Source organism: Ursus americanus, chromosome 12, assembly GCF_024610735.1.
Source record: "Ursus americanus isolate L20-20 chromosome 12, mUrsAme1.1.p, whole genome shotgun sequence".
In the NCBI taxonomy this organism is placed as follows: domain Eukaryota; kingdom Metazoa; phylum Chordata; class Mammalia; order Carnivora; family Ursidae; genus Ursus; species Ursus americanus.
The window spans coordinates 66,024,587-66,050,497 of record NC_142138.1 but is presented as its reverse complement, the minus strand read 5'-3'; the positions used below and the strand labels follow the sequence as shown (position 1 = coordinate 66,050,497).

General features: G+C 39.3%; 1 protein-coding gene across 3 annotated transcripts in view; it reads left to right on the top strand.

The window, feature by feature from the left end:
* WARS2 (tryptophanyl tRNA synthetase 2, mitochondrial) overlaps window positions 1-25,911 on the top strand; it is a 96,083-nt gene that overhangs the window by 57,310 nt on the left and 12,862 nt on the right. For all 3 annotated transcript variants that reach the window (XM_045801392.2, XM_045801393.2, XM_087866203.1), the window contains 2 exons: window positions 14,805-14,885; window positions 18,132-18,217. In XM_045801392.2, the coding sequence (XP_045657348.2) occupies window positions 14,805-14,885; window positions 18,132-18,217 (167 nt within the window). The remainder of the gene's footprint in view (window positions 1-14,804; window positions 14,886-18,131; window positions 18,218-25,911) is intronic.

Here is a 25,911-nt window from a genome sequence, read left to right as displayed (position 1 = left end):
TAAAATGTTGTAGACACTGACAAATTGAATCTGACATGCATATAGCAATACAGAGAGTACTTAGAATAGCTAAAACAATTTAGAAAAGAAAACACAGTTTTCTTTCTAAGGACTTATGCCACCTTTCTTCAAGACTTACTGTCAAACTATGGTAGTCAAGAGAGTGTGGTCTTGATAGAAGAATAGACTAATAGATCAATGGAAAGGAATAGGGAATCCAGAAGTATACCCACATCCAGAAGCCAAATGTTTTCAACAAAAGTGTCAAACCATTTCAGTGGGGGAAAGGTAGTCTTTTCAGCAAATGGTGTTAGTTATCCAACTGGATAGCTACATGGGGGGAGGGAATGAACCTTGCCTCTTACCTCACACCATTCACAACAAATCAGCTGAAAACTACCATAGATCTAAATGTGAAAGTGGAAACTATAAAACCTCTAGAGTAGTTCATGGGGGAAAATCTTTTAGACCTTGAGGGTAGGCAAAGATTTCTTAGAAAGTACACAAAAAACATTTAACTTAAAAGAAAATGTTGATACGTTTGACTTCATGAAAAGATAAAGCTTCTAGTTTTTAAAAGGCACAACTAAGAAAATGAAAAGGTGAGCCATAAAGAGAAAATATGTGTAACACAAACACCTGACAAAACTTTGTGTCCAAATGTATATAGAACTCTTATCTCAATAATATAATAAGACGGCCTAATTTTGTAATTGGCCACTATATTTGAACAGACATTTCACAAATGAAGAAGTAAGCACGTGAAAAATTCAACATCATGGTCATCAGAGAAATGCAAAATAAAACCATGGGGATAAACCATTTCGCCCACTTGAATGACTAAAATTAAAAATACTGGCAATACTAAATTTTGGTAAGGATATGAAGCAGCTCAAACTCTCAAACATTGCTGAAAAGAGTATAAAATAGCGATTTCTTACAAAATTAAACATATACTTACCACATGACCCACTAATTCCAGTCCTAGGTATTTACCCATGGGAAATTAAGACATTGTCTACAAAATGACTTGTACAGAAATGGTCATAGTATTTTAGTTATAATAGCCCCCAAACTCCATGCATCCATCAACTGGTGAGTAGGTAAACGATTATAGACTATTCGGTCACTGGAATACTATTCAACAATGAAAAAGGAGTTTGTAACTATACAGAGTCTCAGAAGTATTATGTTGATAGGAGCCAAGCACAGAAGAGTTCATATTACATAATTCCATTTATATAATATTCTAGAACAGTCAGAACTAATCCATAATAACGGAAAACAGATCAATGGTCTCCAGGAGCAGGGCTGAGGGATTGACTGCAAAGGGGCATGAGGGAACTTTTGGGGGACATAGAAATGTTCTGTGTCTTGATTGGTATGGTGGTTACACATGTGTGTAGATGTGTCAAAACTCATTGGACTGAACAGCTAAAATAGGTTCATCTTACTGTGCGTAAATTATGCCTCATCAAAGTCGATTTAATATTTTTAAAAATTTTTAAATAAGTAGGCACTTAGGATATTGTTATTTCAAGTAGAAAAAAAGAGAGAAGCCCTCGGAATTGTGTAGGAACACTACAGATATTTCCATGTAGCTGTCATTCAGACACTTTAAATGACACAGGCAAAATAGATATGGCATGAAAATTTCATATGATCTTTGAGTCATCCATTCATAGTGAAACCAAGAAGCCAACTGCTCACAAATTTAGTAAGTAAACTAATTGTTTGATTTGTTGTTGTAGCATGTTCCCTGTGCTTTTCAAATGTTATAGATTCTAAACTAGCCAGAAGCACTGGGAAACCAAGTGTTGCAACTGTTGACCCCACTGCAAGGAAAGTATGAAAGAGAAAGTTTGCTTAGGGCAGTGCTTTGAATTTGATTGAAGGGATTTTAACTGCCAAGAATATCAGGAAATTTTAGTCAAGAACTAAAAAGAGCTTAAAATAAGGATATGAAAACCATCTTATAATGTAAGATTTTCATTATTTTTGTTTTGAAATTGATGTCTTTCCTTGTCTAAGCATTATTTATCCAAATCAAAACAAACAAAAAATACCTAGGACAGCCATCTTTTACAAATGCATTTTCATTTTTTCTTTTAAGATTTTATTTCTAAGTAATCTGTACACCCAGTGTGGGACTTGAACTTACAACCTCGAGATCAAGAGAGACAGGCTCCATGGACTGAGCCAGCCAGGCGCCCCTACAAACACATTTTCTACTTCTTTGTGTTATATCACAGGATTAAGAACACAACCAAGTGTTTGTGTTTTTAAGGAAACACCGTGTGACCTCTTACCTGGGTTTAGTCTTTTCTTAATTCTTAAATGTCTTTACTTCTCTGATGCATTGACATATTGACCCCTTCTTCCTTTTAGGATTTTCTCTTGACTCCAATGATATGGCAGTAACATATTTTTCTTCTACTCCTCTGATAGTTCATTTGTCTCCTTTATTGACTCCTCTTCTTTAATTCCCCAGAATTTCTGTCCTGAGATACAAATTTCTCTCTATATATGTATTCCACCTTCCTGAAGTCTTACCTTCTTCCATAACTTTCAGCCATTTTCTCTCCCAGCCTTTTTCGCTAGCCCTGACCTATCTCCTTAATTCTAGACTTGCACTTCTAGCTACCTTCTAGATATCTCTATCTGGATATCTTTTCCAAATCTCAACTTTAACATATCTGAAGCCAGAGATTTCCTTTTTACTTCTGACCTGCTCCTCCACCTGATTTTTAAAAATAATTTGAGGTGAGATTCATATAACATAAAATTAGCCATTTTTTTCCCTACCTTGAGAAAAAGGTTTGATCTATATTTTTTTCTTTACATAGCCTTTAAAAAAATTCTGGTAAAATACACATCACATCAAATTTAACATCTTGGCCATTTTCAAGTGTACCATTCAAAAGTGTTAAATATATTCCCATTGTTGTGTAACCAATCTCCAGAACTTTTCATCTAAGAAAACTAACGCTCTCTACCCATTAAACAACTTCCCATTCCCCTCCTCCCCCAGCCCCTGGCCACCACCTTTCTACTGTCTGTTTCTATGAGTTTGGCTACTCCAGGTAATTCATATAAGTAAAATCATGTAGTATTTGTCTTTTGTGACTGGCTTATTTTACTTAGCATAATGTCCTCAAGGTTCATCTATGTTGTAGCATGTGCCAGAATTTCTTTTGTTTTTAAGGCTGAATAATATCTCATTATATGTATATAATGCCACATTTTGTTTATCCATTTATCTGTCAAAGAACATTTGGGTCACTTCCACCTTTTGGCTAATGTGAACAATGCTGCTGTGAATATGGGTGTACAAACATCTCTTTGAGACCCTGTTTTGAATTCTTTTGTATATATACCCAGAAGTGGTATTGCTGGATCATATAGTCATTCTATTTGTAATTTTTTGAGGACCACCTTACTGTTTTCCATAGCAGTTGGACCATGTTGCACTCCCACCAACAGTGTACAAGGGTTCCAATTTCTCTATCTCACCAACACTTGTTATTTTCTGTGTTTTTTTGGTTTGTTTTTATAGCAGCCAAGCTAATGGATATGAGGTGATATCACATTGTGGTTTTAATTTGCATTTCTGTGATGATTAGTGTGGTTGAGCATCTTTTGATATGTCTGTTGGCCATTTGAGTATCTTCATTGGAGAAATGTCTATTCCAGTCCTTTGCCCATTTTTTAAATCCGATTGTTTGTTTGTTGAGGTGTAGGAGTTATTTTCTCCCATTTTGTAGGTTGCCTTTATACTTTGATTGTGTTCTTGGTTTTAATTTTGATGTAGTCCAAAAACCCTCCATTATTTTGTTGGACCTAAATTCCCAGGGCTATCAGATATACCCACATAGAAATTTAAAATAGAAGCTTTCTAAAAAAATACATTTACCAAAAAAATAAACTGTCTGCCATCAAGTCTCTTCTCCTTCCTCAAGGTAGCTAATTTTGGGAGTTGCTTGTGGTAGATTGTGATTGTTTTAATTATTCGTGTTCATTTACTGTAAGAACAGGGATCAGCCAAATTTTTGTGTAAAGGCATAGATCGTAAATATTTTAGGCTTTGCAAGCCACATGCAGTCTCTGTCACCACTGCCTCTTCTCCTTTAACTCCTTCTCTTTTGACTTCTCCCCCGCCTCTCCCTCTTTTATTTGACTACCTTTTAAAAATGTAAAAACCATGGGCCGAATGAAAATAATCCACATGCCAGAATTGGCCTGTGAGCAGTAGTTTGCTAACCCCCATGTATGAGGATTATATGTCCTCATCCATTGCCATGTGACTGTGAGTGCATCCTGTAAGAGGGTGTCTCTTCCTACTCCACTGATGTTGGGCTCATCCATATGACTTGATTTAGCCAGTGGAAAGTGATTGGGCATTTTGTACACGATGCCTAAGCAGAATGTTTAGAAGCAATTCCATGTTTGTTCTAACTCTGCTGCTCTTTTCCTCTAGCTTAAGAATGGCATGTTCCAGGTAAAGAGTACTCCTTCGGTTTGGGTCTTGGAATGAGAAGGTGTATAAAGCAGAGTTATAGCCAGCCTACAGCTACCAATATGTAATGTGTATGAGAAAGAAACCATTACTGTAAGCCATTTATATTTGGGGTTATTTGTTACTCAGCATAGCTTAGAAATAGCTTACTGATATAATGCAATAGATTTTTTAAAAAACATATGTACACATACACACATATACACAATAAGCAATAGAATTTAAATGGGGGTGACTTAACAGCAGGCTGATAGAAGCTATTTATTTAGCTTTGGAAGTATTAGACTAAAAAAAAGTATAGAAAAATCCAAATGTATACACAGAGATGGTCATTGCAAGCATAAATACTGACAGTAGAAGAGAGTGGGTGAGAGTTTATTATTGATAACATAATTCTTTTAATTAAGATCAGATCCCCAAACAAGGTTCTGTTAAAGGGATTTGTCATGGGGACGATAGGAGTCCAATAAAAATAACTCAGCATGAAATTGCTCGTTTCAAGAGGATACGATAAATGGGAATTTGTGAGTCTGAATAGTCTTCCAGGTGTTCTAACCAAAATTTATAGGACCTGATTCCTGGGAAGATCATGTTTATATGGGAAATAGTAAAATTGTAAGGGACACCGAGGGTATCTTAGACATTTGATCCAGTACTTACTGAACCAGCTAATTGTTTGAGTGGGTTTGATTGATACCTAGCAGCTATAGCTTTGGGAATCATGGTATTCCATACTCTTTTTGTTAATTAAATATTTTTGAAAAAAAAATTTAAATGCAGCAAAATACAGAGAATAATGTAATAAACATTCATGTTTCCAAAAGCAAGGGTGAATATTGTTAACATTTTGTCATATTTGCTTGACTTTCTTATATTAAAATAATTATAATAAAAAATAATTATGAAGGTGAAGGCCCCTTTAATCCTTCCCCTTGCCTACTCCCTATACCCCTCCTTGCTGCATCCCTTTTCGCTCTCCCCAGGCAACCAAAATCGTGGATTTGGTGTGTATCGATCTAACCAATTTGTGATACCTGTTTTCACCTGTAATTTCATGAACAATATATAATATTTTTATTTGTGTGGTTTCTAAGAATTATATAAGTGATGCCATATTGGAGTACCTTTTAGCAATTTTCTTTTTTCATACAACAGTATGTTTTTTGGATCTCATGTTTATACACGTAAATATAGTTCATTTCTTTTATGTGTTGTATAGTGTGCTATTATATAAATATGCTGCACTTTATTTAGACATTTCCCTATTAATAAATCTTTTATTTCATTCATGCATTCACTTAACAAATATTTATTGAGCATTTACCATGTCTTGGATACTCTGCTAGGTACTCATGTTGTATCAGTGAAGAAAATAGACAAAAATCTTTGCCACCATGGTACTTACCTTCTGTTGGGGTGACACAATATAAATAATAACTATAATAAATCAGCCAAACATAAGGTATATTAGAAGGTGATAAATTATACAGAAAAAAATTAAGGGATATTAAGAGTGGCATTGAGGGAAACAGATTGTTATTTTAAACAGTGAGGTCTGGGAAAGGCCCCTTGATAAGATGTATTTGAGCAAAGATAAGGAAAAGGAATTAGCCACATGGATATCTGGGGGAGGAGAATCCCGATCACAGAAAAGAGCCAGTGCAAAGCCCCTAAGGTGGGAACATGCCTGGTGTGTTCAGGGAGCACAAGGAGGCCAGCATGGCTGGAGGAGAGGAAGCAAAGGGCGAGGGGTGGGGGATTGGAGCCACAGACATTACAGGGTTGAATGGGAGATGATCGTGCCTGGTCTGATATGCCATTGTGAGGACTTTGGCTTTTACTCAGAGGAAATGAGAAGTGCAGGGTTTTGAACAGAGAAGTCATATGATCTACGTTTTTAAAGGATCACTTAGGCTGCTATGTTGAGACTAGATTGTATGAGAAGTCGGTGGAAGCAGGGAGCCCAGTTAGCAAGTTATTACAGTAACCCCCCCCCCCAGATGAGGGTTGATGGTGCCTGGGCCAGCGCAGTGGGGGAAGTGGTAAAAAGCGGTAAGATTCTGAATATCTTTTGAAGGTAGAATTAACAAGATTTGCAGATGGATTAGATGTGGAGTGTGAGAGACAAAGAGGCATGAGAGTGTCGCCAAGGTTTTTGCCTAAGTAACTGCAAGGATGGAGTTGCCACCAACAGAGGTGACGACTGTGGACAGAGCAAGTTCAGGATGGAGGAGCGGAAATTCAATTTTGGATGTGTTGAGTTTGAGGTGTCCGCTAGGTATCCACATAAGATGTCCAATAGATAGCTGGATATGTGAGTCTGGAGTTGAGCAAAGAGTCTTGGCTGGAGTTATAAATTTAAAAGTCATTAGTTATATAGATTGTATTTAAAACCATGATTGTATCTAAAGCCACAATATGCGATGACATTGCAAAAAGAGTGAGTGGAGAAAAGAATAGAAGAAATAAAACGAGGACAAAAACCTGGGCGTTTGCAGTATTAAGATAATATTAATATATTAATTAATATCAATAGAACAGTAATGGTTTATCCTAGCCCCTAGCCTTGCTGGCAGTGGTGCGTGGTTGCAGTGGAGTGGGAGAGGTGAAAACTTGACCAGAAAGGGCTGGAGTGAGAAGTGAGTCTCATCAAACACCGAGACAGCCCTGGTATCTATCTTCATTGATGTGAGCCCATTCTCCCCACTAACCATTTTGAAAGGATCTGGAGTTGGCTTTGACTTGAGGACCACATATTCCCGTGTGAAAGAAAATAGAAATCATGCTACAGATCAGAAAATCTGGATTCCTACCCATCACCGGTCTATCCCATTCCCCCACCCCCCTGCCCTCTGTAAGGAGGGCACGTATTGCATGGTGCACTGGGTGTTACACGCAACTAATGAATCATCGAACTTTACGTCGGAAACCGGGGATGTACTGTATGGTGACTAACATAATATAATAAAATATCATTAAAAAAAAAAAAGAAAAAACAAAATCTGGATTCCTGTAATAATGTTACCTCTATTGCCACAGAATTGCTGATGCCTCAAGGGATAGTTGTGATGAACTACACCTGCATAGTTATTGAAAATATATCAAAAATTCGCTCCTTTAAAATGTAAATTTACTGGCATTTCATGTATTCAGAGTGGTGCGTCCATCACCAGTCAATTTTAGAACACGTTCGTCACTCCAAAAAGACACCCTGTGTCCATTGCCTCTTCTACCCCCTCCCTGGCAAGCACTAATCTACTTCGTCCCCTGTGGATTTGCCTCTTCTGAGCATTTCATACAGATTTGGAATCATGTAGCGTGTGTTCTTTTGTGACTGGCTTCTTTTATTTAGCAAAATGTGTTCAGTGTTTAGCATTATCAGTACTTCATTTGTTTTTATTGTTGAATAATATTCCATTGTATGGATATACCACATTTTGTCCATTCATTCGCCAGTCACAGACATTTGGGTTGTTTCTGATTTTAGCTATTATGAATAATGCCACCATGAACGTTTGCGTAATGTTTTGTATGTTTTCAGTTATCTTGATTTACACCAGTATACCAAGTATAGTAACTCTGTATTTAACATTTTAAGGGACTGTTAAACTGTTTTGAAAGTGGCTGTGTCACTTTGTATGAGGGTTCCACCACCAATGTATAGGGATTCCAAGTTCTCCATTCCCTTCCTAAAACTTGTTATTGTCTGTCTTTTTGAATTTTAGCTATTCTGGTGAGTGTGAAATGGGATTTCAATGTGGTTTTGATTTATATTGTCCTAATGAGTAATGATGTTGAGGTTCTTTTCGTAGCCTTATTGGCTATTTGTATATCTTCTTTGGAGAAATGTCTTTTCAAATCCTTTGTTCATTTTTAACTGGCTTTATTTCTCTTTAATTATTGAGTTATAAAAGTTTTTTTTAATATTCAGGATACAGTTCCCTTATGAGAGGTATGATTTGCAAATATCTTCTCCAATTTCGTGAATTGACTTTCATTTTCTTGATGGTGTCCTTTGAAACACACAAGTTTTTCATTTTGATGAAGTCCAATTTGTTTTTTTCTTTTGTTGCTTGTGGTTTTGGTGTCACATTTAACAAACCGTTACTTAACCCAAGGTCATGGAGATTTACTCCTATGTTTTTTTCTAAGCATTTTATAGTTTTGGCTGTTACATTTATGTCTGTGATCCATTTGAGTTATTTTTTATCAATGGTGAGAGGTTGGGGTCCGGTCCAGCATCATTCTTCTGCCTGTAAATATGTGCGTGTGGATATTCACTTATCTCACCACCATTCGTTGAAAGATTGACCCTTCCCGCGTTGAACTCTGTTGGCACCCTTGGTGAAATGGATTGACTGTAGGTGTATGGATTTATTTCTGGACACTCAATTCTATTCTATTGATCTACATATCCTATCCTTATACCAATAGTGCATTGTTAGTTTACTGTAGTATTACACTAACTGATTTTTGGCTGTTAAGCCATGCTTGCATTTCTGGAATAAATCCCATTTGATCATGTTGTGTAATTCTTTTTATATGTTGCTGCATTTAGTTTATTAGTATTTTGTGAAGGATGTTTTGCATCTCTATTCATAAAGGCTATTGGTCTGTAGTTGTCTTTTATTGTGATGCCTTTGCCTAGCTTTGGTATCAAGGTAATATTAGCCTTTTAGAATGAGTAGGGAAGCATGCTCTCTCTCTTTTTTTTTTTTTTTTAATTTTCTGGAAGAGCTTATGAAGAATTGGTATTTATTTTTTAAATGTTTGTTAGATTTCACTAGTGAAACCCCACACACACTTAGGGTTCATTTTCGTCATTGCTGATCGTTTAGTGGCTTTTCTGAGGCAATTCTGTAAAAGTCTGTCTTCACTGTCATGTCCGGCCACTGCAGTCTGTTGGGTTAGCCTAGTGTTCAGGTGACACTTGAACAGACATTTCCAAATGCCTTGATCCTACGTTTTTGACCCTTTGCTGAGGGGTTTACACAGGGCCTCAAGGTGAGCCAGAGGTGAAAGGTTAGGGTCTTCTCGGGTCTGTGCTGGACACGTATGTGTCCCCTTAGATGCCCACAAATATGTCAGGTTTTTCCAAAGCACCTCATGGCCATATCACTTCCCAGCTTTTTCCTTTAAGTTTTTGGCTAGCCCCTGATCTTCCCCTCCTGGTATCAGCACCTCAGGCAGCTGCAATATTAAATCATTGCTGCTGATTATCTCTGGAAATTGTGCTCTGGATAGGGGTTTTCCCAATGAGTGAGTTCTAAGTGAGGTCAGATAACAACACGCCCTGCAAATGGGGTTTTTCCACGGAGCTGTCAGCTCAAGTAGTGACACTTCTCTGCAGATGAGAATGGTCTTTTTGAGAAGCTCCAAACCCAGTCTTCCCCTTCTAGTGGCTGTGAGGCTGCCAGTTTTCATAGCTACCACAGACATGGGGCAAGGATGATGGGAATCGGGTGAGTTAAAATGCCACAAAATGCTGTTGCTACTGAGATTCAGATATTTTTCTTAAATAAGTACTCTTTACATTATTGCAGGCTTTTGGTTAATTTTCCAGAGCTCTGTAAAAATTGACTTTGACAATTTTTCCTAGTGTTCCCGTTACCCTGATGGGGGAGCAGATTTTCAGAGTTTGTTACTCTGCCATTCTAGAAGGCCCTCCACCTTGTTTCAAACACCAAGACATTTTAATTTTATCTTCTTCAAGACCAAATGTAGTTAGATTTTCTAGCCTTTTATCTACTTTCACAAACTGAACACATCCGTGAACTCATACCCATGTACTTCTTCATGCTCCTTTCCAGTCACTAACTAGCTCTCCCCCAAGATAACCTGTTTTTAAACTTGGTATAATTTGAATTATTGAGTATATACTTTTTTGTGTCTGGCTTCTTTCACTCAACGTTATGTCTATGAAATTCATTCATGTTGTTGGATGCAGTTGTTCATTCATCCTTGCTGCTCTAGTATCCCATTGTCTGAAGATGCCACAATTGATCTATTCTGCGTGGGTGGACGTTTGGATGGTCTGCAATTTGAGGTTGTTACAATGCGTTCTTGGACATATATCTTTGTGCATATGTGCACATTTTTGTTAGGTATATACCTAGAAATGGAACACCTGGGTCATTTGTCGTATGAATGTTAAATGTTTGTGTCAGTTTTCAACATTTGTATACCAATTTACCTTCCCACAGGAGTGTATAAGTATTATATTTACTCAATATCCGTGCCATACTTGGTATTATTTGACTTTTTCATTTTAATCATTCTGCTGAGTATGTATGGTATCATATTATGACTTTAATTTGAACTTAATGCATTTGGCCCATTTTCATAGTGTTATCTGTTTTTTTCTAATCAATTTGTAGGAATTCTTTTTTTCTTAAAGATTTTATTTATGAGAGAGAGAGAGTATGAGCTCAGGGAGTGGGGGAGGGAGAGGGACAAGCAGACTCCCCACTGAGCACAGAGCCTGATGAGGGGCTCAATGTGGGGCTCCATCCCAGGACCCCGAGATCATGACCCTTAACCAACTGAGCCACCCAGGTGCCCCAATTTGTAGGAATTCTTTACATATTCCATATACCAATATATTCTGTATAGGTTTACAAATATCTCCTTCCACTCTGTGACTTCCCTTTTTCCTCTTTAAATGGTGGTGTTTGATAAAGAGAAGTTATTAAATTTTACGTAATTTATCAGTATTTTTTTGCTTTATGTTTAGTACTTTTGGGATCCCGTTAAGATTTTTTACTGGCTAAAGGAAATCAAATGCAATCAACTGATTTTTTCTGGAATTTTTTTTTTAAAGCCTATGATTTATGCAGAACATTTTAGTCTACCTTGACGAACAGCAGTGTTTTCACAAGAGTAGTATTTTTTGAACAACTATCCTCTTTCATTCACAAAAGCATCCACCAAACATCAAGCCTTATATAACTCTATTCCAGAAGATTTTTTATTCTGTCTTATCAAACCCAGCAATTCCATTGAGTATATTTTCCATTTGTTCCTACTGACCCATCTGCTCTATTTTCAGAGATAACAGAGCCTATTAGATGTGAAGTTCTCTAACTTTCTGCTCTCCACTCCTATCTCATAAGATAGATCCTCATCCGTATTTATTTCCCTTCCTCCTGCTTCAGTGGAAGACATTTCTTAGAAAGTAGGTCTATCCCACCTTAAAAAACAAAATAAATTTTTTTCTCCTCTAACCCCTACTAGTTATTCCCATCTCTCTCCTTCCCGAAAAAAAAGAAATATCTTACATATGTGATAAAATTTCATGGAACTAAATATACCCACACAATGAGCGCATGTAATACTGGTGAAATCTAACTAGGGCAGATGGATTGTATCCAATTCAATTTCCTGGTTGTGATATTGTAGTATAGTTATGCAAGATGTTGCCATTGGGGGAAAAAGGTATATTGTGTTGCACTGTATTATTTCTTACAGCAATACATGAATCTACAATTATCTCAAAATAGAAAGTTAAAACAAGTCTTTCTAAAAGTTATGTATAGTAATAACCACCATTTATTGAGTGCTCGCTGTGTTCTGGGTACTGTTCTAAGCACGGACAGGTGGATACTAGTGTTCCTCGTTTTATAAATGAGGAAACTGGGGCACAGCGTGATGAAGTCACTCACACGGAGTCACCCAGCTCGTAGATGGCAGAGTTAGTGTTCAGAACCAGGCAGCCTCATTCCCAATGCAGAACTCTGAAGCACTCTGCTGTACTTTTTGTGTGTCTGTCTTCGTATCCTGCCTCCTTGTCACACTTCAGCCCACCCTCTATCATTTAGCTTCTATCCCAGCCACTCCCATGAAACTGCTTTGCCTGGATCACCAACCAGTCTGTTGAGAGGGTGCCTGGGTGGCTCAGTCAGTTAAGTGTCTGCCTTCAGCTCAGGTTGTGATCCCAGAGTCCTGGGATTGGGCTCCTTGCTCAGTGGGGAGTCTGCTTTTCCCTCTCCCTCTGCCCTCCCCACCCCTACACTCCCATTCGAGCTTGAGCTCTCTCTCAAATAAATAAATGAAAACTTAAAAAAAAAATGTTGCTAAATCAAATGGAGTCTTTTTTGGTCCTTAACCTTTCTTCCTGCACCCTTTGATATTGTTCATACATTCAGCAAATATTTATTGAGCACCATGTGCCAGACTCTGTTTTACGGCGGTAAACCAACCAGGCAAAGCTGTCTGCAACTGAAGGACGTGTATGTCTTTACTTGGTACAGAATCTTCGGCCACTGCTGACTTGTTTGTGGGTGGTCAACAAGCCACCTTCTGTGTTCCAGGCTCCCCCGCCCAACCCCCGTGGCTAAAACAGATCATATGGTTATTTTGTTTGTTTTGCAACATTTAGTCGGAATTACTATATTTAGATACCATTTTCACTTTTCCCCAGATAGAAATCTGAACCTTTCCAAGCAGTTGTCATGAGTATGGATAAATTAAGAGAGCCAAATCCTGAAGGATACTACCCCTTCTTATATAATTATTAATGATAAATTATGAAAATTGCCTTTGCCTTTTTACCTACCTTTTTCTGTATAAGAATAATTTGGATTAATTTTATGCCCCCTTATTTGGAAATACCAGGAAGATGTCGGCAGAATATTAAATAAGTTTAATTCTATATGTTCCAATAAAAGGCTACTCCAAGAAAAATACTTGATTTCATGAAGACGTGATAGCCTCTTGCATATCACCAAACCTGAGCACTTAAGCCTGAGTCGAAGGGAAGGAGTCATCTTGTCTCTTTCCGCATATGCATGGTTGTTTTCTGTATTTTTATTCCTTTCCCTAATTCAGTAAAGAAGAAAAAAATTTTTTTCTCCTACTTCTTCATGCTAAAAAAACAGCTCTTGTCTTATTAGTTCTAATGGGGATGTGTTTTGCTTGATGATTGGAAGCAACTATAATCCTCTTGCTTGCATCCAGGGTAACTGTTTTTGTCTGATAGCCGTTTGTTTACAGCAGCGGTTAGCAATTTGCAATTTGTATGGACAGCGCTGCTCTCAATGAAACCCAAATGCCTCTTGGAAGAAAGATGACGGATTCAGCCCAGTGACTTGCAAAACTTTAAAAGCAGTTCCTTGTCAAACATGTGAAAAACAACTCTTCCCTCTCCACGACTCAAGGAAAAAAATGAGAAACTATCTTACACCAGATGGTGATTCCTTGCTAGTAAAATAGGCCTGGGCTGACTCAGCTCCATTCCTTTACGTTCCCTTTGCAAAACCCACAAAGAACACATTTGGGGCCACTTTTCAGAGCTGGCAACAGTCTCTGCGTTTTAAGGAAATCATATGGACACACACACAAAAAGCCACAATGTATGAAGGGCTTGGGATCCCCAGAGTCCAGAAACGAGATACATAGGCCTTAAATTCTAGGTCATTGGTTCGAACCTGGCCTGGACCCAAGAATCATCCCATCTGCTGCCAGGTTTGGTTACTTGATTAAATTTGGTTAAAACAAATTGAGAAAAGGTTATATTTTCTTGTTGATTAGATCTCTTTTTAAAAAGAAGAGGAAGAAGAAGGGGGAGGAAGAGGAGGGGGAGATGAGGAAGAAAGAAAAAAAGAAAAAGGAAGAGAAGAAATAGAAACTAAAAAAAGAAAAAAAAACCACCCTGTGGGATGATAAAGTGATTCCTAAATTTGAAATTACTGCAGGTCTAACAGATTCAATCATTAATTTTAAGGCCAGTACCTTTCTCTATTATTTACACGTAAGGTATTAGAGTGGCTTCCATATATGTAGAAGTTATTTAGAGAGGATTTGAATGCATATGTGTCTGTGTTAATTACCTTGGCTTTTTAAAGCTGGAATAGGCGCCTCAGGACACGATGAGATCCTTTCCCTATGTTGAAGCAGAGTCTGGTCAGCCACTTGCTAGGGATGTTGTGAAGAAGATTTAAGTGCTGGAGTAGTAATTATATTGGTTAGTTGTTTGTTTGTTTGTTTGTTTTTAATGTTCAGTTAGCCAGCATATAGAACATCATTAGTTTTTGATGCAGCGTTCAATGATTCATTGGTTGCGTATAACACCCAGGGCTCACCACAGCATGTATTGGTTAGTTTTAAACATTTCTTCTTCATCTAAAATCCCATGCGTTATGAATCAGTCCCCTTTGCCTGTCATTTCTTAAATGACCTTGATTTCGGGTATTTCCAGCCACTTGAGGTAATACCTGTTGTCTGTTTAGTTTTGCCTCATATGCAAGAAACCATTGACCGCCTTTGCTAATGTCCTGTTTTATTTCTTTAGGTGCCTGAACACACACAGTTAAGTTGGATCCTCACCTGCATGGTCCGACTACCCCGGTTACAGCATTTACACCAGTGGAAGGTAAATGCCAGTGATCTGATTAATAAACAAAAAGGAGTTCAAAGTCCCCATTATGACTTTTTTTTTTCCTCCTGTTTATTTTGCATTCTGCTCTGGGAATCCTGAGTTTACTGGCCTCCGTGGTCTGTTAGTCACTAGTGGCCTGAACAGTATCTTAACTTCTCTGCCTCAGGGTATTAGATGGAAAATAAGAGGGTTCTCCAGGATTCCAACTTAAAAACAGGATAAAAATATCCACATTATTAACTGTCTGATTTTATCTGTGTAGGTCGAATCAGAGTGACCTTTGGATAGATTTGGTAATGACTTTGGACCTACCATGTTATGATTAACAAACACTCGAAGTTTCTGGATTACTGGACCCCAGAGTTGCCTGCCATTGCCATGTAATTAGTCAGCAGTAAGGCTCCGATATTTTCACCGTGGGGAGAAGGAACAACATATTTTATTTAACATTTAAACAAGTTGAGTCCAGGCAACAGTTCAAACCCACAGAAAAATTGAGGCTGTACTTTTTCTAGGAAATTCAACTGAGAAAGATAAATTGGATAATTCATAGTCCTTCATTTCCATTTATTTTTGCAGTTGGATAACCTGAGGGTAGGTAGCCCCCAAGTGCGTCAACACTGAATTTCAGTTTCAAGCTGCTTTCCAGCATATTTTCAGGGCCGTTGGTTTCTTCAAAAGCTGGTTCAGAAACCTCCAGACCCGTCGCAGAGAGAAACAGAGCTTTTAAAGTGACTGTGCCGAAATAAGAGGTTAAGCGGTAATGCTGCAGAATCATTACCTGCCAGGCATTAGAAACAAAATTTTGAAATGTTCTCTACCGTATTTTACTTTTAGCCAAGACTTTCTCCTTTTATTGAAATACTCTATGTTGAATACTGAAATCCTTTTCAGAGGAACTGACTACCAATTTAATGGGAAATGCTCCCACTTTAAGATCGCGACTGAGGACCTCCTGATAACACTTGACTAGAGAATGCACTAACTCAGGTTTCCCCCACTATCTAAAACTAGAGCATCCCTATGAAACCTTTCATAAGCCAAAATGGAGCAGAGCCAAGAAGCAAGTATCATTTCATAAAGGCAAAAATCTTCCGGTTTCTTTCAGTTACCGAAAGCAGGCACTAATACAGGTCTTCCGGAAAAGCAAAGTGGCATAATAAGTTTTAGGTAGTAGGGGAAACCTATATTCTGGGGAAGCCTTCCCACCAGCCTGTGATTTTTTTTTTTAAGAATTATTTATTTATTTTTTAGAGAGAGAGAGTGTGTGTGTGTGTGTGTGAGCAGGGGGAGGGGAGAGGAAGAGAGAGAGAGAAGCAGGCTCCCCCCCTGAGCACAGAGATGAAGCAGGGCTCCATCTCACATCCTGAGATCATGACCTGAGCAGAAACCACGAGTGGGTCAGTCAACCGACTGAGCCACCCAGGTGCCCACTGTGATATTTTATTTGCGGGAAAAAACCTGGATTTCAAATGCCAGCCTTATCCTAGAGCATGCTACTGCCTTCTCTGGTCATTCCTTCATTAGCAAATAGTGGCGGAGCCTTCTGCAAGTCTCATACCACGCTAGGGGCTGGAGGTACAGCAGTCAACAGGACAGACAGACGCAGCCACTTTCATGAGGCTTGTAGTCTGTTTGGGCAGAGACAATTGCACAAGCAATCAGGAAGTGTGAAAAGTGATCAGAGGGAGGGATTCTGGTACTGTAGGAGGATCTAAGAGCACCTAGCTTGGTTTTGATTAGGGGAGAATAGTAGGGTAGAAAGGTGGGGTCCAGGCTGCTGAGGTCACAGTTATTTGGAGGATTCCACAGAAGGTAACACAGATGGAAGGCATCTGGGGCACATAATAGGCACTCAATAAATATTAATGCTCTCCACATCTTCCCCCTTCCTTTGTAATTTCAAGACCCAGTATTCTAATATAAAAAGACTATACATCTAATGCAGTAGCAGTTTTTTAAAATGGGGTTCTTTTCCCATTTGCTCATTGCCAAATTAAACTTTTATTATCTTTACCAGTGATTGTTGCTAACTGGGCTTTATCATGGACATTGCAATAAAGAGATGTATTAAAGGAATTATATGTTCAAACTTCCTTTAAGTGACCCTATAACATTCATTGCTATAAGCAAGAAACTACTTGAAGTAACCAGAAGAGTTAAGTTTGTACCTAAATGATGAAACATCGACATTAAGATGGGTAAAGAGAGAAGCTGTTGCTTTTCAGAGCCAGACTCAAAGGGTGTGTTGTTTGGGGAAGCCCGAGTTGGGAGCCCATGAACTTGGTCCGCAGAATCATGGAAGTTTATATATTTAGTTATTCAGTTCATTCAGAAATAATCAGACCTCAGGGAAGTGATTCATATTAACTAAATGAATAATATCTGCACACCAAAATCACCATTTATCATTTTACAAGAGATGATATGCTTGGGCCTTGGAAGCAATGATGAGTAAACGTCACACAATCTTCCCCAATACACAGTTCTACCCAGAGAGCCAAAGTACCTGTTAGCAACACTTGCTGTAGCAGGGAATTGGCATCACGAGGGCTTCTGGTCAGTGGGTACATACTCATAGCTTACAGTTGGCATCCATTAATTAAATCCTCATAGTATCATCTCTGGTGTTACTATCAGCTTCCCCATTAAGGAAATATTTTAGTCTTTATGACTTGTCCTGTTCACTGGAATCATTTTATCCCCTCTGTTGTCAGCACCTACAGGTCAAGACAGATGCATAATTGGTTTGATTAAAATTTCCCTTCGTTTCATTTTTTTAAATGCTGTGACTTTTGGTGTTTTGGTTTTTTAAGTGTGATTTTAGGGTTCCATTACATTTTTGTCAATAGCACAGTGGGAGACTTTCTGGGAGGTTTCCACAGACGTAACAATATGGCTTTCGATGTTAACTTGTCAGATTAATTAATAATGGAGTTTATCTGATTTGGAACCTAGAGACTCTTCTCCCCTGGCTTTAATTAAATGCACAAGAAACAGTGGCAGTGCGGGATCCATTACCGGGGCCACTAGTGGTGAAGTGGATTTCTCTTAGTCCTGCCTGAGCCTGCACAGGGAACCAAGGAAGCCACATGGCTTCCAGTGTTGCTAAAATGAACTAAGATATATGGTAATACAGTAGCTTTAGACTACCCTTCACTTGCTTTAAAGATTGCTTAATTTGGGGGTGTAATTAGATTCATGTCGGATTTCTTTCCTTCTTCTCTTTTCACTGCCCAGGCGAAGATTGCCACGCAGAAGCACGGCGGGACCGTGGGCCTGCTCACATACCCGGTGCTCCAGGCAGCAGACATCCTGCTGTACAGGTAAGGAGCAGAGCATACCCCCAGTCTTATGCATACTGACAAGAGAGTGTTTGAACCTACCCCAAAAAGATTTGACTCACGGGGAAGCGAGGCTATAGAAAGGATTGTGTGAATCGGTTTGCGTCTATTACCCAGTAATAGGTACAAAATTATAGAAGTATGTTTTACTGTGACACTAGTAATATGAAGGGCTAACACTTACACAGCACTTACCACGTGTTGGAAACTGTTATAAGTGCCTGGCAGACATTCACCCAGTTAATCTTCACAACCACCTTGGGAAAGTTGCATGACTATCATCCCCAATTTACAGATGAGGAAATTAAGGCACAGAGGTTAGTCCCTTGCCCAAAGTCATGTAGCTAGCACAGCTTGGACCTCGGATTTGAGCGTAGAAAGTTTGGGTACAGAGTTGCTGCGCTCTTAACCACTATGCGATATATACTTACCTGGTAATAATTAAGCTTCGAGAGCTTTCAGTGTTGATTTTGCATACAATCTGGATTCTAAAGCAATGCTTTTTAATAGAACTTGCCTACAATTATGGAAATGAATCCGTGTTCTCCAAGACCTTAGCTGCTAGCCACAGGACGTGTTGACAGAAGAACTGAATTTTAAACTTTATTTAATTTTAATAATTTAAATGGAAATAGGCACCTGTGCCTGGTGGCTACTGTATTGGATCAGCAGTTGAGAGCAAGTTTTTCAACATGCTATAGGGTGCCCTACTTTTCCTGGACCCATAATCCCTCAACTCAGCCAATGCTGTCCTTTACAGGTCTCAAACCCTACAACCAGAGGATGCCAAGGCCTGCCCTCTCTGTACTTCTGACCCCATCCCTCTCCCAGTCCTTCCCTGCCATCCCCACATCACCTCCCTGGCTCCCCATTTGGCCTTCTAGCGATAAAGCTTCCCAATCAGCAGGCACGCATAGCCAAGCCTTGCTACTATGAAGGCTTCTGAGGAAAAAGAGAAACGCTGTCAATCTGATTTTCCCCTAAAGCCCTGACCCTGCGAAAGTGATTCTTTCCTGGGAAAACTAGAATTCTTTGCATGTAAATATGATAATAGCATGGAGATACAGTATGTGTACCTCGAAGTATGACCCCTGAGCCCCATGCCATTATGATGGAAACAGCCAGAAAAACAGCTGCTTGGCTTCACAAATCAGGAATGTCCTTTAATACATGCAGGCTATCTTTAACTCTGATGAAAACATATACATAAGGATTGTGTGTTATTTGTTGTATTAATTTGAATGCTGGATTCCTAACAGCATTTATTACTTATAGTAAGTAACTTTTGACTTATCCTGGGAGATCTACAACACTTTTCTCCAGGAGTAGCAAATGAAAAGTCTAATAAAGGTCTAATACATTTCCCAGCAAAGTAGCGTGTTTTCTCACCTGTGAAATGGGAATACTAATTATCCTGCACAGGATTAGTAAAAGGTTAAAATGAAATATGGGCCAGGCAGTGCTGTGACTGGGAGCTGTCCCTTGGTCGTGCCCAGTGATGATTTTGTCCAATGTCAGATTTCACTTTCAAGGGGGACTTCTTTACCGAAGCAAAGGGTGAGGTTTGTCAGCACCAGGAGACGGAAGCACGTGAGCATAGTTGAGTTCCTTAAGCATTCAAGAGTGGTCTCGAGAGTCCTCTAAGCTCAGGTCTATGAAAAAGTAAACTCGAAGAGTGCCCCCTTTGTGATACCATGGAGCAGAGCGGGGAGGAACTTTGCCAGGGCTCTCCTTCGATTCCCTGGCTTTACAAACACAGCCCAGGGAGGGAGAGCAATTTACCCAAAGCTGCACAGCCAGTCAGTGGTCAGTGGAGCATCCAAGCTTGGTTATGGTCTCCTAAGGCCCGTGCTGACCTTCCTTAAGGAGCCGGTAATGTTCAGGGGCAAAATCATCACATAAACAACCGGACAATACAAGATCATATATACTAAAGTGATGATGCATTTATTTTTTACCCATTGCCCAAAATACAATTAGCTAATGATAAAATCCTACAGTTGCTTTCGTCTATGGAGTAGGGGCTAACGGGGCATAGCTCAAGAGGTTATTAAACAAATGATGTATGAATTGGTATCACCTAGCATGTGGTCAGTACAAACATTTCAAGAGTACAAGCAACATTTTAAAAGGCTGACATTGGCAAAAGTAGCTCCAGATCCCCAAATCTGACACATACTCTCCCTGTTTTCAAGCCAGGCCTGAGGTTGTGAATGTCCTCTTTTACAGAAAGCAGTAATTATTTCAGATGTGGCTGGTAAACTCAAGCTTTCAGTAGCTTCCTGCCTCACTCTGCCCTAACATCAGCAGGTTCTCACAGTTAGTTAATGCTTCCAAGGATGAGTTACCCCCAGGTAACTTCCAGCCTCAGTTACCTCCCCGCCCCCCAGCCAACTCCCAGAAAGCAAAGAAATTCCCAAACTATAAATATTCCTTCTTTAACTCTTACTGATCCATTTGGAGGTTAGCATATATACTAAGAATGCCATGATATACCTTTCTTTTTCCTATTTTCTGAAAGGAGGACTATGGTGACAGATTGCTAAGTGTCCCCATCAGGTTTTATTTTACATATAATTTGTTAAACAGAGAAAAGTATTTAAAGTATTAAGACCAGGTAATTCTCTACATTCAAGACGACTGCCCTCCCACCTTAGCCTAGCAACTGGTCTACCTGCAATGCCATAATTAGATCCTGGGCATGGAACAGACAACTGCGTGCTCCTTTTCTTAAGAGAAACAGCCCTACATTTGCCTCCTCTCTGCTCTTGGGCCGGACTTCCTGCCGTTGGCCGCACAAGCTCCAGCTTTTAGGCTCTGGTCCTTTGGGCTCTTTTCTTCTGCCCTCCTTCTTCAGATTGTGCCCACACACATCTCCCACATTTCCTGGGCATGTGTGTCATTTGGACCCCTCCAAAGTGTGCAGACAAGTACAATAAAATCAGCTCTGGTTTACTGCAGCATTTATCCTGCTAACGTACATTTCTCATCTCTTTCATTATGCTTTTCCCCAAGCTTAGAAATGCCTAACTGCTTCATAATAAGTAGCAGAGGCAGGACTCAAACCCAGGTCTGATTTTTCGCTTGTACTGTTGTTTTCCCTATAATACAGCTCAAGCACTTGGGGTATTTTTTGTTTGGTTTTGTTTCAGACAGTTCTGGATTTTGAAACAGGTCATAGCCTGAATGTGTATGAATATTTACATCATAAATATAGATAGATACAAACAAGCAAGTTATATGGATTCAAAAAACATTTGTATTTTCTCCCTCCAGCAAATCTCTATGTGGCATCTTCATGAAAAGTTGATACAGAGTGTGTGTAGTTTTCACATTTGCTTTTGTCAAAATCAGCATTGGAATAAGTGGGACATGGTGGGCCAGAGAATAAACATGAGGGGAGGAGATAAAAGGGGAGTCTTCCAGATAAGCATATGAAAGATTTATTTCATTGTTTTGGTGGAACTTGGTATGAAACCCAGGAATGGAAAGCTGAGACCATCTTAAGCTTGAGAGTATCATAAAATAGCAGATATTTGAAGAGAGACAGAATACTCAACAATAGCATTTGCTCCAAGTTTTTATTTTGCATCTGCATTCTTTTTCTGAGTATCCAGTTTCAAATAACTGGCTATATATTAAGTAAATGTTTCTCTCTCTTTCTCTCTCTCCACACACACAGTTTTTATTAACATACAGCAAACACATGTTAAGTACCTACAGTGCTGCTAATCCAGAGAAAGGTGCTCTGCATGGACTTGAGCAAAGGGAAGGAAGGAACTGACGTGAGGTGGGCATTAGTTGTCAGGCCCCACACTAGCTGCTACACACACGTTATCTATTCAGATTCTCAGAACAGCTCTGCAAGATAGGTAAGTGATATTATCCCCATTTTACAGATAAGGAAATGAAGTTTTAGAGAGGTACTACTAAGTCTGCTCAAACAGAGATGAGAGTGATTACCTGGGCTAACCAGTTTCTCTTTTTTGAGAACACAAATGGAGAACTATGGGAAGGGGATAAGAAGATAGTGAAAGCAAAAGCTGACATGACCTAGGAAAATGAGCAAACAGAGGCCTCAGGAACTTAGAGTAAGCAGAAGCAAAGCCAGCCAAAAACAGTAGAGAGTATGACAACTGGTCGGAAGCTTCACACTTTGTAATTCCAGAGAAGAGGTGAGTCGACTGTAATGTCCGAGGATCAGATCATCGCCATTGAGGACAATCAAAATAATCCATTCCTAACACTGCTTGGGAGACTTCTGGTTCTTGAATTACATCCTTCCTCTATGAAACCAGTCTGTCCCAAATTTTTATGAGATCCTGAAAGCTGCTGGCCAAACCTCATTCCAGCCGTCTGCTGCCTTCCACATACTCGCCCACAACTGCCAAGCAGTAGCGTCTTCTCTTTCACTTTCCAGCTCTGGGGCAAATGCCTACGGTAAATCGGAAGCACACAGAACTGTACTTTCCGGGGTGAAGCCCCTGGAAATCGACAAATAGTGTAGAAGGGAGAGGGTGGTGTTGAGATGTCAGTCCTGAAAGCAATGGGAAGCTCTTTGTGATTTTCAGGACAGAGTGAGATGATCTCATTTATATGTTTAGAAGTGAACTGATTAAAATATAGAGAATGACTTGCAGGGGGACAAGAGCCCTTTGGGCAGTCTATTCAGAGGCTCTTTCCCTAGTCTGTTTGGACCATGACGGTGTCAGTGAAGATAGAGGCAGTAGGCATTTGCATGTAGGAGACTTTAGGAGGTAAAGTGGATTGAGTTTCATAATGGATTGGATGGGTATGAGAAGGAGGTCTCAGTGACCCCTCATTTCTGACTTCTTAGTTGGACTGATGCTGTTGCCATTGATGAAGACCGGAAACAGTGAAAGAGGACTGGCCAGAAGAATTTATAGCTTCGTGTGGTGCCCTCTCCTCCTAGAGGCTGTAACTCCCTAGAGGGTAAAAACCTTCTCTGTATCTCTCACAGGACCCAGCACAGGCCATGCACATCATAGGTGTTCAGGAAATAATTCCTAAATTAGAGAGTCATTACGGCATATCCAACAAGCTAGCTGGTGATGGTGAGTTCATCCTTCACGAAAGGAAAAACAGCACCAAACTCCACCCCGCCCAGCAGCACTGAAAACTCACAAACACAGCCGAAGTAGGAAAAAAATAACAATAAGAGATCCAGTCTCCGTGAGCAGATACATGTAGGCAATGATTATTCATCTGGACACTAATTCTGCCAGAGGGTGGGGTGAATCCCAAGTAAATGCTAATACAACAAGGAACCGAGCAGAAGAAAAAAATGAGTTCATCACCAAAGAAGAAGATCAGACGCATTATTATGTGACAGAAGTTATAACAATCAAAGTTATGAAAGGCTTTTGTTTTATGTTGTATCTAAGGAAGAAGCACAGTCAGGATAAGAAAAAAATGAAAGAAAAGAAAAGAAAAAAGATAAAAGGAAAAAAGAAAAAGAAAGAAAGAGGAAAGAAGGGGCGCCTGGGTGGCACAGCGGTTAAGCGTCTGCCTTCGGCTCAGGGCGTGATCCCGGCGTTATGGGATCGAGACCCACATCAGGCTCCTCCGCTATGAGCCTGCTTCTTCCTCTCCCACTCCCCCTGCTTGTGTTCCCTCTCTCGCTGGCTGTCTCTCTCTCTCTGTTGAATAAATAAAATCTTTAAAAAAAAAAAGAGGAAAGAAAAAGGAAAGAAGAAAGAAAGAAAGGTAGAAAGAAAGAAAAAGGGAAAAGAAAAGAAAAATGGGGAAAAAGAGAAGGCATTAATATGGATATCATTATGTAGGGTATAAATTTTAAAAGAGCAGCTCTAAATTATTTGAAGTGAAAGGAAGACGATGAGGAGAGAGGTTGAAAATGTGAAGAGAATAAGCCCCATAAGTGAGCAGAATCAAAGACAGGCTGAATTCATGTAAAGTGTAAACTCAACGGATGAGAAATAAGGGCCAAGATAAATTGTAGGAGGTGAAAAGAGCAGCAGGAGCAGAGGGAGGAAAGACTAGAAACAAACAAACTAAAATCAGATGAAAAAGCCAAGTGGAGCAATAGGACCAGGTGAAAAAAATTAAAATTTTTTAATCCCTTTTTTTTAAAAAAAAAAAAAGCAAAACCTCACAGAATTGTAAGAAAAGAGGCAAGGATCTCACAGAAAGCAAAGACGCATGCAGAGTCATTATGAAAACTAAATGTGTTTTCTGTTTAGTTTGGTTGCTTTGTGGATCTGGAACCATTTTGACATGTGGAAAGATTCATTTTGATGTGCCTAAAGTGTATTGATTATGGTAATTGTTTTTTCTGTGTTAGCTGCAGTCCATTGTGATTTCCTATGGGCTACTGTAATTGCTTTTTAACCTGCCCTATTGGCTAATTTGGTTTGGGCGAGTCAAAGTGACCTCTGCACGTCAGCCTCACTAGAATCACAAGGCAGGAGTAGCAGAGTCCAGTAAAGAAGGCAGACTTCGAAAGGTGGGGTTGCGCTCCTGTACTTCAGAGAGGAGCGCATGCGGCCTTGTGGGCACTGAGGGAAACATAAAAGGAACAGTTTTGGTTTCGGTTTTACCATTTATGAAGCCAGTGACTTTCTTCTGATCCAGGCTGTGTGGAAGACAGCAATGGACAAAGCCCTAACGATCATTATGTTGAATTTCCTAAATTCATGTATGACCTTAGAAAAAGAGAAAGCACTTCCTGATCTATTGTCATGGTCCCTATGCTTTGCCTTTCCATTCATTATTCTGTCTCTGTTTTCCTTAAATTATGGGGTTCTCAGAATCCCTATAACATGCTATTTATATTTGGGGATTGCCGAGTCAGATAGGTGAACCGTCAAAGACGTTTTCTATCCATATCAGCATCGCTGCCCAGATCTGTGAGTATCCCTGAGATTATGTGTTAGTATTTTTGTTTGCAATATAAATCACCTATCAAAAAAATAAAATGATCCTGGTTTGAAAAAAAGTCACAATGGACCTCACACCAAGGCACCACTTTGTCCTTCATCGGGTCAGATATTAATGAGTGTATATCAATAGCTGGTGTTTTTTGAGCTGTACTCTCAAGTACTATGCTTGGTTATCTCATTGAATCCTTGAAACAATCCTATGAGGTAAGCACCATTGTGAACCCCAATTCCAGACAGAGGCTCAGAAAAGTATGAAGCTGGGCTATGATGACTCACCTTGGAGCCGGTGGAGCTGTGATATAAATTCAGGTAGTCTGACTCCTGAGTCTGTGCTCTGATCCTCTATAGTGATGACGAACTGATTTCGTTATGGTTTTTCTCTTGCTATAAAACTTTCTAGGTCATAGTGCCCTCTTCATGAGATCATTCACTTATTCAGTAAATATTTATGCTTGATCTTAGCCAAAAGGTCAAGAAACGATTACTTATTCAATAAATATTTCTTGAGCTCCTCACACATGCCAGGCAACTGTCGTAGGGATTAGAAATAGATTGAAAAACAAAACAGACAAGCTCTCAAAACACTTATTTTTTGGCAGGAGAGAAAACAACATACAATTAAATAAACAAATGAAATAAAGTAATTAGATAGGATTAATACTAGAAAGAAAAGAAATAGGATATGTGGAAAAGAATAAAAGGGAGGGGCGCCTGGCTGGCTCAGTCAGAAGAGCGTGCAACTGTTGATCTTAGGGT